Source organism: Heloderma suspectum, chromosome 4 (assembly GCF_057233095.1).
Source record: "Heloderma suspectum isolate Gila_16-S chromosome 4, 16-S_ref, whole genome shotgun sequence".
Taxonomy (NCBI): domain Eukaryota; kingdom Metazoa; phylum Chordata; class Lepidosauria; order Squamata; family Helodermatidae; genus Heloderma; species Heloderma suspectum.
The window spans coordinates 226,403,017-226,416,938 of NC_139461.1; the positions used below are offsets into that span (position 1 = coordinate 226,403,017).

General features: G+C 40.8%; 1 protein-coding gene across 2 annotated transcripts in view; it reads left to right on the forward strand.

The window, feature by feature from the left end:
- Nucleotides 1-13,922, forward strand: part of SLC1A7 (solute carrier family 1 member 7) — a 61,179-nt gene that overhangs the window by 690 nt on the left and 46,567 nt on the right. Inside the window, exons 1-2 of one of the 2 annotated variants that reach the window (XM_084852486.1) lie at nucleotides 3,693-3,922; nucleotides 5,634-5,713. In XM_084852486.1, the coding sequence (XP_084708612.1) occupies nucleotides 3,782-3,922; nucleotides 5,634-5,713 (221 nt within the window). In that variant the 5' untranslated portion in view covers nucleotides 3,693-3,781. Of the gene's footprint in view, nucleotides 1-3,692; nucleotides 3,923-5,633; nucleotides 5,714-13,922 lie in introns of those variants that run through there. The other variant, XM_084852487.1, reaches the window with a different exon arrangement.

A 13,922-nucleotide genomic window follows, 5' to 3' on the forward strand; every position in this document is an offset into this window, starting at 1 on the left:
ACATCTGGCAGGCAACCAGGTTGAGAAAGACAGGTGATTCAAGGAGGTTGAAGTTGGGCTGCGGCTCCCCAGATCGTTGTTCGGCAGACATATATATATATATATATATATATATATACACATATATATACACACATATATATAGGGGGAAGCTAAGCTTGTCCCGCTCCCTCCTCATGTGTCTTCGGTATATATATATATATATATATATATATACCGCCCAATAGCCGAAGACACATGAGGAGGGAGCGGGACAAGCTTAGCTTCCCCCTAAGCCCCAGGTTGGCTTCGTGGTTCGGCCCTGGTTCTGGGTCTAATGCAGCGGTAGACTAAAATGCCCACGGGACGGGATGAAAGGGAAATGACGGCTCCAAGTCGCCCCCTTCCTTAGCTGGGTGAAAGGCAAGATACCAATCAGCTGAGCGGTGCGGTGGCTGCCTCGCTTCTCGGGTGAAAACAGTGCCCGGCTGAGTGATGGCCTGAACTGCAGCCAGCCCAGTAGCATATGGGTGGTTTAGTTCTCCCAAAGGCGGTTGCAATCACAGCAGCCTTGGGGGAAACTACATCGCCCATGACCCACCGGGCTCTGTCGCAGGCACGCTGGACTCCGATTCTCTGCACTTCCTTCGCCACTTCCTATAATGGTTTGGAGGGAAAGGAAGAGGAAGGGTCAAAACGAACAATGCTTGCCCCTTTGTTGCCTTGACCTTGGTTTCTCGCTTCACTTTCCTTCCTTGCCCAAAATGCTTAGCCAGTTGATCTGTAGTATGCCAGGCTGCTCTTAAAGGCACATGAGCAAGGCCAGCAACAAAACTGCAGCCCTATCTGGGAACAAACGAACATTCTATTTAGAAGGAGGCTCCATTGAGTTCAATGGAAATTACCCCTAGAAACTGTTTATAAGGTTGTAATCTTAGGCTGCTATCCTATGCACTACCTGGGAGTAAAACTCATTGAATTTAGTCTTATTTGGGAGTAAGCCCCTTTGAAGACAATAGGGCTTACTTCTGAGTAAACATGCATAGGATTTCCCTGAAAGGCATTTTAGGAAATGTTCCTGATTTGGGTTACAATGAACCCTATGTATCACATTTTTATTTTGAGTAAATGTATTTTCCCAGTAGTGATGTATGACTGTGAGAGCTGGACTATAAGGAAGGCTGAGCGCCGAAGAATTGATTCTTTCGAACTGTGGTGCTGGAGAAGACTCTCACGAGTCCCCTGGACTGCAAGGAGGTCCAATCAGTCCATCCTAAAGGAAATCAACCCTGAGTGCTCATTGGAAGGACAGATACTGAAGCTGAAGCTCAAATATTTTGGCCACCTAATGCGAAGAGAAAACTCCCTGGAAAAGACCCTGATGCTGGGAAAGACTGAAGGCAAAAGGAGAAGGGGACCGCAGAGGATGAGATGGCTAGATAGCATCACTGATGCAATGAATATGAACTTGAGCACGCTCCAGGAGAGAGCGCAGGACAGGAAGGCCTGGCGTGCTATGGTCCAGGGGGTCATGAAGAGTCGGACACGACTGAACAACAACAACAACAAATAGTGATATGTAAAATGGGTGTTTTGGCTTATATTGGCATGCTTGAAGAACATTAACTCACTTCTGCATTGTTTGGATTTAGTATGTGTGGATGACATGTGCTTGTTGTTACTGTATATAAGTTTATATCATTGTTTATTGCCAGGTGGGAAGTGAAGAACTCCCCTTTAATAGGAGTGCTTTTAAGCATGCACGTGCTCAGGGTATTTCTTCTTCTCTTCCTCCTCCTCTGGCTTTGCTGTGCTAGTTTAACACCAACAGTAGGATAGATAGAAGGTCTCCATTGAGATTTATGTAATTGCGAGTATGTGATACAGAAATGTCCTTTGTATATTTCCTGTGGGGTTTTGCTCCTTATGCTAAGTTTCTAAGAGGAAACTATAATAAGATGGATAAATTTACTGGATTTTTTAAAAGGAACTTTAGAAGCTATGATATTAGGTCATGAGATATACAGCCAATGGCTCATTGATGGTTGTGAGAGCTCCCACAATGGCCAGTAATAGTAGCAGTAATTTATAGTAGATGAATCCAGCACTGACAAAGAAAAGTCTTCATGCCTGCATTGCCCATGCTAACAGGTATGAATTAACTTTTCCCATCAAGGAAAGGAAAGGTTCCTCTTATGCAAGCACCGAGTCATTACTGACCCCTAGAGGGATGCCATTTTTCCTCAGCCTTTTCCTGGCAGGCTGTATAGTGGGGTGGTTTGCCATTGCCTTCCCCAGTCCTAACTACCTTTCCCCCAGGAACCTGGGTACTCCTGCACTTTAAAAGTATGGCTACAGAAAATGACTATAGACAGATCTCTCTCTGTGTCTTTCATATAAGGTTGTGATCTTCTGCACACTAGGGAGTAAGCCCCACCGAGTTTAGCCGGCCTTATTCTCAAGTAGGTTGCAATCTTACTTCCAAGTAAACTTGCATAGCACTGAGCTGCACAGGATCTGATACCAGCATTAATATTGCTACTTGGGGCAATTTCTGAGCTTTCTTTTGAGTTCTTTTCTTGCTATTTTGGCCTGCTTATTTTTTCCTGCCTTTTTCTGAGCACAAAACTTACTAAGCACAGTAATGCCTCTCCCCTTCATTTGGCCTGCTTAATTTTCCAAATGATAATTGAACATATGGAATCAGTGGGCTTAAGCATTCTGAACTCTGTATCATGACCATCATTTTTGAGAGTGCCTTTCCTGACCGTTATGTGAAATGGCTAATGCATAGTATTTGCAGGTGTTTTATACTAACTTTCTATTCATACTTCTCATTATAGCATCCTCCCCTTTTGTATTCTAAATTGTGAGCCTGTTGAGCAATGATGCGCCTTCTGTATTCTGCAAAATACCTGGTATATGACTGCACCACATATTTTTATTATACTTCATAACAATAATTAATAATTTGTATAAGAGAGGCATCCTAAATACTATAGTGATCATTGTATGGAATGCCGAGACAAACATAAGAAAAGGGAGCCATCCTTTTGGCTGATAATCCTTGCAAATTCTCCTCCTTCCTTATGTGAAGGGCAAATTTATCGTTAAATTTATTGATTAACAATGCTAGTTATCAGTAGTCTTTATGTGTGTTAATTTTAAGATGCCTTAAGATTGAATGAGCAAGTATACCTGTAAATGCATGACTTAAGGCATGCATTTACAGGTACACTTGCCCATTGTCTTTTCACCCTGATAGTAATACTGAAAATTAAACCCGCATAAACAGGTTCAGTCTTTCACCTACCCCGCCCTACTGTGATAACCCAGTGTTACTCGCCCAACCTTTGAATGACTGTGGAAATCACAATCTCTCTGCAGCTTTTTCTGTTCTCTTTATAATCTCTGGCATTATGGTCACTTTGCTTATAAGGCTTGGATAATGCATAACAGCATCTATTTGTTTTTAATATAAAGCATTGCTCTGCTTTGAGATCACTCTTGTTTCAAAAATACTACTCCACTCTGTTCTAATTCTCCAGAGTCTCTAATCTTCTTCCAGGTTCTTATTGATGTAGTCACTAATAGGATTGTTGGTATTAATTTGGAAATAATGCCAGCTGCGTGCTTGGTGGCTACTGGCAGAAGAGGTGACCTTGCAGGTCAGCTAAGCAGCACTAGAAATGCTTTGATCTAACCTACAATGAGCCAGAGCTGCCTATTCTAACTGGAGAGGCTGCTGAGATCTCTGTCTCTATGGGATGCTGATTCTGTTCCAGAGAGCATTGAAGACAGCATGGCAGTGGCTTTTGATGCAATGCTGGCTCGGGTCAAGGATGCATGTAGAAGAAATGGTTTGCTCATCCTCTCAGTATTATCTGTCATTGTGGGATGTCTCCTTGGATTCTTCCTCAGGACTAGGCGCCTCTCTCAGCAGGTCAGTGAGACAAGGTCTGAGCAGGTCTGTAGCAGTGGTGGTGACAAAAACCGGTTTGGGTATGTAAGAAAACAGTAAACAAAACAATTAGTCACTCTTTCACAGGCCGAATTTCAAGTTTAAGTGATACTTTGTGAAGCAAGATGTCTTGTAATTACTGTAATTACTTTTTATGGGGGGGACCTGCCCTTATCTGAGAGTTTTTGATTATATTACTGTCTCAGATCTCTCAACTAACACAACCCTATTACGAAATTATAGACACATGCAGATGTTAGGTGCTGAAAGTGCAGTAGGCATGATACTTGAGTTTAATGTCTTTAAATGCTGATATTATGAATTTGTGGTACAGCTGAGTGCCTTATTTCCATTGAAACACTAAGTTTTGTTGCCTTACACCATACAACAGGGATGTGGCATGCCCCCCACTAGCTATGTACTCTGATGTAGTCCCATTGGTTTCAATAAAACTTTACTAAAGCACTCCAGAATCAGTGGTTTGGTTTGCAACCAAAATATTATTCTGGAACCTGGCCCCACTATTCCATTATTTTAAAAAGTATGTTTTGGTTATTAGAACAACCTGATGAATTCATCTGCTTTATATTATTTCATTCCACAGTCACACACACTCCTCCAGAGTAGACTTGTAACACTGGACAAGTGAGAAAGAAATAGGTTCTTTAGAGTGCAGCCCTAAGATTGATGCTCAATAGACAGAGGGCTCCATTATCGTTTTTGCCAAATAACAGGAATTCTCTCTCTTTTTTAAAAAAGTAATGTATCATATAAAAATATCTAGGCATGAGATATCTCTTACTGAGAACTCAATTTCATTCTAAATAGTGTCATATGGAGAAAATATTAAGTCAAATGAAAATAATGTGTAATGTTTGCTACCAGAGAACAGCTTTTTTAAAAAAAATAGTTCATTTTGCACATTGTTACCAGGATTAACTTTGATTCATGTAAACCACCCTTCAGGGAACTGAGATATTAATAGAGATATGGACAGATGTCTCTGATTGACAGAAGCTTTAGTACATTTTTCCTAACTGTATTTAAGGTCATTTTTTTTCTTGTATTCAGAGTGTCTGTCATACTAAACTCACAGTATTTACCTGATAAATTTCAGTAACATTTTCAAGTTAGTGCAATGAGGACTGGATCATTACTTCAAAGTATGTCACTGTAAGAAAAGCCTATTATTCTTTCCCAAACCACAGTGCTATTTCATCCTATTCATTTTCACATCTTTCCAGCCTCCTGCCATCTCTGGGTACTTCCAGATGGAGGGCTCCTAACACTAACAATTGTGCAGCTGTTCCATCTTTTGTTTCCCTTTGGCTGCAATCTTATTCCCACCTTTTTGGGAGTAAGCCTAATTGAATTCAAAGGGACTTAGTTCTGAGTAGACATGCATAGGATTGTACTGTTAATGTATTTTTTCTGGTAAGAAAAAGGACCAAGTGGGAAAATATGGGAGGGCTACAAAATGAAGATGATGTTGTCTGGACCCCCTGTACAATTCCATGAATGAGACAGTGTAATTACACAATAAGGCATCCATTGGAAGCACCCTATGCCATTTGAAATTTCACTCATTCAGATGAAATTAGTAGTAAAGAGATCACAGCATTTTAACCATGGCTTAACAAAGAGATACAAGCATATATGTTCAATTAATTAACTCATCTCCTTATTTTCATAGGAGATTAGTTATTTCCAGTTTCCTGGAGAATTATTGATGAGAATGCTGAAAATGTTGATTCTACCTCTGGTTGTTTCAAGGTAAGTTAGTGGATAACACAGATCATAATGTGGTTCACAACTTAGTTCCCCAAAATGAGGAAACAAAACTAACTTTCAGCTATATCTGAACTGCTTTATCTTAAAAGCAAATTAGTTGAAGATGACAGCTGTGTGATGCATGTATATTTGTGATCAATTGATTTAGAAAAAAGTTTGGTTTTAGCTGGGATGGTCACTGGGTTACCTACTTGATTCTGAGAGCATACACCTGTAGAAAATGTAACTGCACTTCACAGCAGAATCAGATTACTTATGAGGCAGGCATGCATTTGAAATCCCATAGGACAAAAGCCATGGGAAGGTGGGGAGATTTGGAGCAAAGAAAAGCCAAGCAGGGAATGGCTCATGTTCCATACCACTTCTTCACTCTAAATCACCCCCTTAAAGAGGTTTTTCTTTTTTTAAAAATGGTGTTGGGAGCTCTAATAAGTGTGTTCGCACATAAAAGTGTAGTTAGATCTTAATGCTTCATTGCCTATTTGTAGAAACAACGCATTACAGTTAGCGCCATCCTAGATGCCTTTTGGCTTCAATGTATGTCTGACCAGTAAAGTCATGTGTAACAGTTAACATACAATGGTGAGAAAAAGTTTGTTTTTCCTAAGGGAAAAAAGTTCCCTTAGGATTGTCACGTATTTCCAACCTAAAATGTTATTAGATCTTCATCTAACCGCATAATCCCAGATAAAGAACAATAGATAACCTGAGTAAACAAATGATACACAAACATGATGCTTTTTCAACATTTATTTATCCACAACTGATTCAACAGTCAATATCCATGTATGAAAAAGTATGTTTAGATACTTTAGATTCAGGACCTGGTGGCACCCTCTTGAGCAGCAATGACTACAGCATTTCCTGTAACTGTTGGTCTGTCCCTCACATCGGTTATGAGGAATTTTGGCCCATTCCTCCTTAAAGAACTGCTTCATCTCAGTGACATTTGAGGGCTTCCATGCATGAACAGATGGCTTCAGATCCTGCCACAACATTTTGATTGGGTTTAGGTCTGGACTTTGCCTAGGCCATTCTAAAACATGGAATTAATTCTTCTGCAGCCATTCTTTTGTAGATCTGCTTGTGTGTTTACGATCATTGTCTTTTGCATGACCCATATTTAGTTCAGCTTCAGCTCGTGGATGGATGGCCTGAGATTCTCCTCTAAAATCTTCTGATACACTGCAGAATTCATGGTTGTGTCAATGATGGCAAGCCATCCAGGTCCTGAGGCAGCAAAGCTGGCCCAAACCATCACATTCTGACGGTTGGGATGAGGGTCTTCCGTTTGAACTCAGTGTTCGTTTTTCGCCAAAAATAACATTTCTCATTGAGGCCGAAAAGTTTTACCTTTGACTTATCCGTCCAGATAACATTGTTCCAGAAGTCTTGGGGATCATCTATGTGATCTTTAGCGAACTTCAGATGGGCAGCAATGTTCTTTTTAGATATCAGTGGTTGCCTCCTGGCTATCCTCCCATGAACACCATTCTTGCTCAGTCTTTTTCTGATCACTGAGTCATGAACGGTCACATTAGCCAAGGCGAGACTGGCCTGCGGATCCTTGGATGTTACTCTGGGGTTCTTTTTGACTTCCTGGATGATGCACATGTTTGTTCTTGGAGAGATTTTGGTAGGGCAACCACTCCTGGGTAGAGAGACTGCGGTCTTGAACCTTCTCCATTTGTAGACTATCTGTCTGATAGTGGATTGGTGGAGACCCAAATCCTTAGAAATTGTTCTGTAACCCTTTCTAGACTGAGGAGCAGCAATAACTGCTTTTCTGAGGTTCTCAGAGATGTCTTTTGATCGTGACATGACATGTTTCCACACAACTGTATGGTAAAAACCAAACTCACAAAGTTTCTGATCCTTTTATAGGGTGAGGCCTCCCAAACTCACTCCTAAAGATCTACCTAATTAGTTAAATACCTGATTCTAATTATTCCCTTTAATTGAGCTGATGCAACCAAGGGGTCACTTACTTTTGCCCATACTCTGACTCTTAAGTACTCATTGTTTGCCTAATTTATGCATTGTTTTATTTCACAAGACACGGAATTGGTAAATATAAACCCTAGTGGATTTTTAGAAAAGAACTGGTTTTGATTCATGAAGGCTATTCTGGTAAAACTATGGAATTTCCATAATTATCATTAGGGTTCACAAACTTTTTCTCACCACTGTACACTATTATATAGGAAATGATGCTTGGCAGTCAGTTTAAATAATCCCTCATTTTGGAAATAATACTAACAAGAAAACATTTTACATAATGTCTGCAGGCCTGTGTATTGCACAGGCCACAACACTGTTCCAACTCCATCTGTTGCTCTATATCACAGATATAATGTAACTGCATATAGTTTTTATATTACAATATTATTTTCAACGATTGATTGCCATACCATGTGTGGTATACATTTAAAGGTTTATAGAAAAATAGCAGGTGCACTTTAGGTTTCATAGAAATAATACCAAATTCTATCAGTATCAATGCAAATATAACAATCTTTGCACCTCCATGTGGTGGAATTATTATAATGGTGGAAATTATGATTGTTCAATATACCAGGACTTTCTGCAAATGCCTCCAGAAGACCAGCATAACTGACAAAGATTTAGGTTTGTGCAGGCTGCTTTAGGGCACAAGTCCAAAGTTCCAGTCCTGTTCTTAAAGTCTGAAACATCCAGCTGTTGGCTGAGGAGAGCCAAAAGAGGAGGAGAATGAATGGCAAACTTGGAGACATCCATCAAAGGCTCCTTAACAAGGAAATGTGTTAATAAATTCTGGCTGCTCCTCAACAAAAACAATCTTAGGGAGCAATCCTATGGCCGCTAAACAATGGCTGTAGGATATTTGGCAGCTGTAGGATATTTGGTTTTCCGGGAACTGACCCCAGAGCCTGCACTCTGAGGTTGGTTCCTGGAGAACCGACCTCTCCCCTTTCCGCACTGCCTTGGAGGCAGCGTGGAACAGCTCCATCTTCCATGCCTGCAAGAGGAGCGCAGAGTGGCTGAAAAGGAGCGTTCTGGGGCAGGGAGGGCAGAATGCCTGTATGATACATCCAATGTGTCATACAGCAGCCTCCTCCCCCGCTCAGCCCTCCCACGGCTAGACAGCTGCAATCAGCTGTCTAGCCAAAAATGCAGGGCAGGAGAAGCACAGCAGGAATTATCTCTTCCGTGCTTCTCCTGCCTTGCTTTGGATAGGTGGTTGCCTCCAAGTTCGGAGGCGGCCGCCTATCTGAATAGGATTGCGCCCTTATACTGTGTTCTTTAAAAAAAGGATCTAGTACAGTTTTTTAAAGGGCATATTATTAGTCTTCTTCCCAACTTCAGACTTATCCTCCATTTTGTAGAGCCGGGATTTCAAGAACTGAGACTTTTATGTTGTTTCTGTTTTTTTGGAATGAGGCTGGGGAGAAGTGTGGAGGGTTTCTAATTTTGATAAAATGTTTGCTCCTTAAATAGATATACAGTACTCAGTGTTAGAATCTCCAGTGACATTAACATGAGAAGAGTCACATTTGGTCATTTGTTTGCTGATCCAAATTCTAGATAGCGAAGTGCAAAGCAATTGTCCTTCACAGGGGTGAGCAACTTGTGGCCTTCCTGATGTTGGACTGCACCTCCTATCATGCAGTCCAACAACATCTGGAAGGCCACAAATTGGCCACCCCTAATTTGCAAGATTATTCACTGCTGTTGGTTTTGATGATCCTCTGCCTTTCTCCTCAGATTCGCTATTGGGTGAATCACCCCTTTCATATATTTTAAAAGCTTGCATTTAATTAGAAAAACATTCATCTTCCCTTGGCATCTTTCTGTAGTATTTTGCAGCACTCAGGCTTGCTTGCTCTCCCTGGGCTTCCCTTATTTGCAAATGTCCATGTTATAGACTCGTGGCAGGGAGCGGGTTGCATTTTCTCTATACATGAGCTTGGAGTCACATCTGTGAAGAATATCCCCCCCACCATACCTCTTTAACTGTATTAGGGTGCAGTCCTAATACTGGGGCATACTGGGAGTTGTAGAACTTTTCATGCATGAGATTCTGCCCTTAGAAGCTGATAATAGGTATCAGAGTGATATCAAGATGATGTACTGCGCTAATGCAACTATAGCAACAATAGAGAGGCTACATCCAGTGCTGTTCAGAAATTATTGTTTACATATAACTTAATACAAATATTGAAGCACAGTGAGAAGGAGTCTGTGCTATAATGTGATTAACATCTGTGTTGAAAGAAGTAATCTGTGAAATGGACCTTTGGCTTTTCCCCTGTAGTCTAAAACAAGGCTAACAGTGGTTTCCATGGAGAGGCATTTTAATGTTACTCAGTAGCTTATGTTATGCAGCGGCAAACGCATGTATGTTCGGCAGGCAGCCCCAAGGCCTCTACCTGAATAACGTGTGGTCACAGACATGTTTCCCACAGGCATATGTTGCAGTTTTTTGGCTACATGCAAAATATTTTGCAGATGTGTGGCTCTGACAAAAATTAAGTAGTTTTTTTTAAAGAAACCAATGCATTTTCTCCAAACTGTTTCTACATTTGAATTAGACACAATACAGAAATACACCTTTCTGTCCCTTTCCTTCAAGCACTGAAAACTGACCTCATCATAAAGGGTAATGAGAAGTGTGACTAATAAAATCTGCAGACAATAAAAAACCAGAGAAGTCAGACTTTCTGTTCCGCCAAGCAGCAATCATACTACATCTAATCATCGTTAATGCTGTTGACAAAGGGGAACCTCACTGGGCAATCTTGTTTAGGAAGGGCTTTTCCATAGCAAGCAATTATGAAATAAGAACGTGTCCGTGAGGTGAATGAATGAAAACAAACATACATCTTGTAGCAACTGGTGGTGGTTAATACTTGACCATTACTTCTTGACAGGATTAATGCCTTTCTAATCACACTAATCGCCTTTGACAACTTTATCCATAATCCATCTGTTTCAAAGCAATATCCAGATGGCTTCTGATGGGGGAGGAATAGCGCAAGATAGACAGGCATGAGATGAATGGGTTTTCTAGTCAGCTCCTTATGTTTCCCTTTTCCAGGGTTATTGCATTTGCGGCTAGCACCATTCAAAAAGAGACAATTATTGAAGCAGAGAGCTATGTGGATAAGGACAGCTCTGTACTTTGAAGGAAATAAACTGACTTAAAGCTAATTTCCACAGCTATAGTGTCACTGATTTGTAAATCTGCCAGACAGTTTTATTGCCTACTATTCAGAAAAAATAAACAATGCAAAAACCTTGAATTAATTTGCAGGGATGATGTGTGTCTTTGTAAGCATTAGAAAATTGTTTCAAACTAGCAGCTTGCATGTGTTTACAACTACAAGTTCCAACTACTTTCTTCAGCTCAGTGGAACAGACAGGTATATTTTCCTTTGTTCTTCTGTCACCATTTTGTAAGTGTCGCTACCTGTCATTGCTCAAAGCAGCAGGCCAGGAATAGGAGCCAATCTTCATGAAGTCTGGTGCATTTGCACATTCTATTCCATTTTCACCTTTAGTCAACAAATACTTGACATCAAAAGAAAATATGTGACAGCAGCTGTCACCTGAGTTTAATACAACTAATTTCTCCTTTACTAGATGTGTTGGTATGAAATCATTTGGTCCAGTGTAAGAAGTAGACAGTATATGCAGTAGCCTTAGTTGCATTCTTTGGCAAGTGATTTCACAGCTTTGTTTTTCAGTGTAAAACTTGTGTTGCCCTCCCCAAGCCCCCCAAACCTGCTTCAGAGGGTCACCAAACATCATATATATTTGGGGGGCTACACAAGGAGGGATGTTTGCCCCCTTCCCTGTGCTGTTGACAGAAACTGTTCTGTCTATGGGAGGCACCAGCTGGATTTCACCCTATGTCTCCCCCAGATGTTTTGGTCAACAACTCCCATCAACCCTAGCCAGCATAGCCAATGGTGAGGGATGAGGGGAGTTGTAAGCCAAATCATCTGGAGGGCCACAACTTGCCCACCCATGATATGATGACTACTTGGATCTCTTTTTTCCCTTCTGTTCTTGGTCTGTTCTTAAAATATAGTCAGTATATAATTCCTGGATTCCGTATCCTTGTTTCCAGAATTTTGAATAAGATTACTAGCATTTAGCCTTAGTTTTACTTTCTTCCCTTTCAGGAGGTACCCCTAATTAACTGCTTCTTAACCGTTAATTACTGTTGTGGACTTTCCCATTACAACTCCAACCTCATCACTACATTATCTTGTGGCCGAGTTATCTTATTACAAATGATGGTCTTATTAATGAGCGTACTCCAAAGACAGGGCAATCTCATTATTAGACCCTTCTAGGATTTGTCACCTTGGAGTTAACGTATGATTGGAGTTAACTCTAGGCCATAACACAGTTGGTAATCTGGCATTGTCTGTAACTGGACCCCTGTAGATATGAGAGATGTAGCAGGTCATGTTATGTCTTTTGTTGGTCTAACCCAGCCTTCCCAAACATATCCTCCAGATGTTTTGGACTTCAACGCCCATCAGCCTCAACCAGCATGGCCAATGGTCAGGAGAGTGCTGGAAGTTGTCGTTCAAAATATCTGGTGGGCACCAGGTTGCAGAAGGCTGATCTAACCTCTGATCTGCCACCTGATCATCATTTTTGCCCTATCTTAACTGCTCTTATTAATCACGGACAGAATCTGGTCAAAGTGAAGCAGGACCCACTCGTTTCAGTGGGAGGCAGTGAAGCATTTTGGATTAATTATGCCTAACGTTTCTTTTACAAATCATGAAATCTGGCCCTGGAGTTCCAGTGATGGTTATGTGAACGTGTGAAAATTACCTTGTTTCTTTCCTTCTCCAGAACTAGAGTGAAAGTAGCACACTGAGCTAAATAGGCATAAGAAATCCCTGCCTCCATTTCCCTCCCCCCTCCCCTGGTTGTCTCCCTTGTGTTTATTTGTACATATGCCACTTGGGGCAGAGAACTGTCTTCTCACTGTCTTCTCATTCTTTGTAAAGTGCCATATACACGGATGGTGTTATGATAATAATTGTAGTAGTAATAGTAGAAGTAATAGTAGTAACAAAGCTCTCACCCATCCACTTCTGCTCTTGTTTTGTAAATTAACGGTTCCTTATTATTTCATCATTATGACCATCTGATTATATTTGTAGTAAGGTCAGTCTAGATTCCATGGTGTTCATATCCTGGTCAATTGACGATTGGAAAAAAAACATGCGGCGTGATCTGTTCTTGTGAATTTAACAATTTTAAGGTTAAATAATTTAAGGTTGACCTGCAGAAATCAGACGGTCATTTTTTTCATGGCATGGAATGGATTATCATTTGCTAATGTTTGCAGATTAAATAGCTGTGAAAGGCATAAGAGCAGCAGTTGTTTAAAACATTGACAACCCTAACCTGTAAATATGGACAGGAGCATGCACATTTTGCATTGCATTATACCAGGATTTTGATACAAAATTTCTTAGAACAAATAGCTTATATTTGTCATGGTTTTTTCACTGGGCAAACAGAAACTATAGCACTTGTATGTTACTAATGTTTATTGTTTTATTATGCCTACCTATCAGTCCAGTGCACTTTAGAAATAGTAGCATGTTTTTACTTTGGACATTGCTAGTTGGGGGCATCTTCACTGTGCTCTTTGTGATGTAAGCCTACTTAGCGTGCAAAAGGAAGTCTACAATGGTAAACACAGCTCTTATCAATAGGGCATTCACTAAATAAACATGAGATACTGCAAGCTGAAATTTTAAAAAGACCTCTTAACTGTATGTTGCAGTGCCAAGTGTGTACATCACGCTAAGTCACCCTGAGAATAAATCAGTGTGGTTTGGTTGTTCACTCACTAACCCATGTTACTCCCGACAGAGGATTGGGAGTGCTGCAGCTTGCAGTGACTTCTTTCCCCTTCAGTCCCGCTCAGTCCTCCCGCTCACTCCTGGCATGTATCCCAGGTGCCTTTGCAGCAGAACTCATTTCCTTGTTACCTACGTCAGCACCCTTTCTGCAATTGCTACACTGGGGTTGCCAGGTTCCAAGGGAAAATGCCCCCCTCCTACACCAGATTGCCAACTGGAAATAGTTTTCTGAGCACTTATAAACATGGTAATAGTTTTAAATTTTTTAAATTTTATTTTTTGGGATCTTGCACAAGTGTGCAAGAGCACCG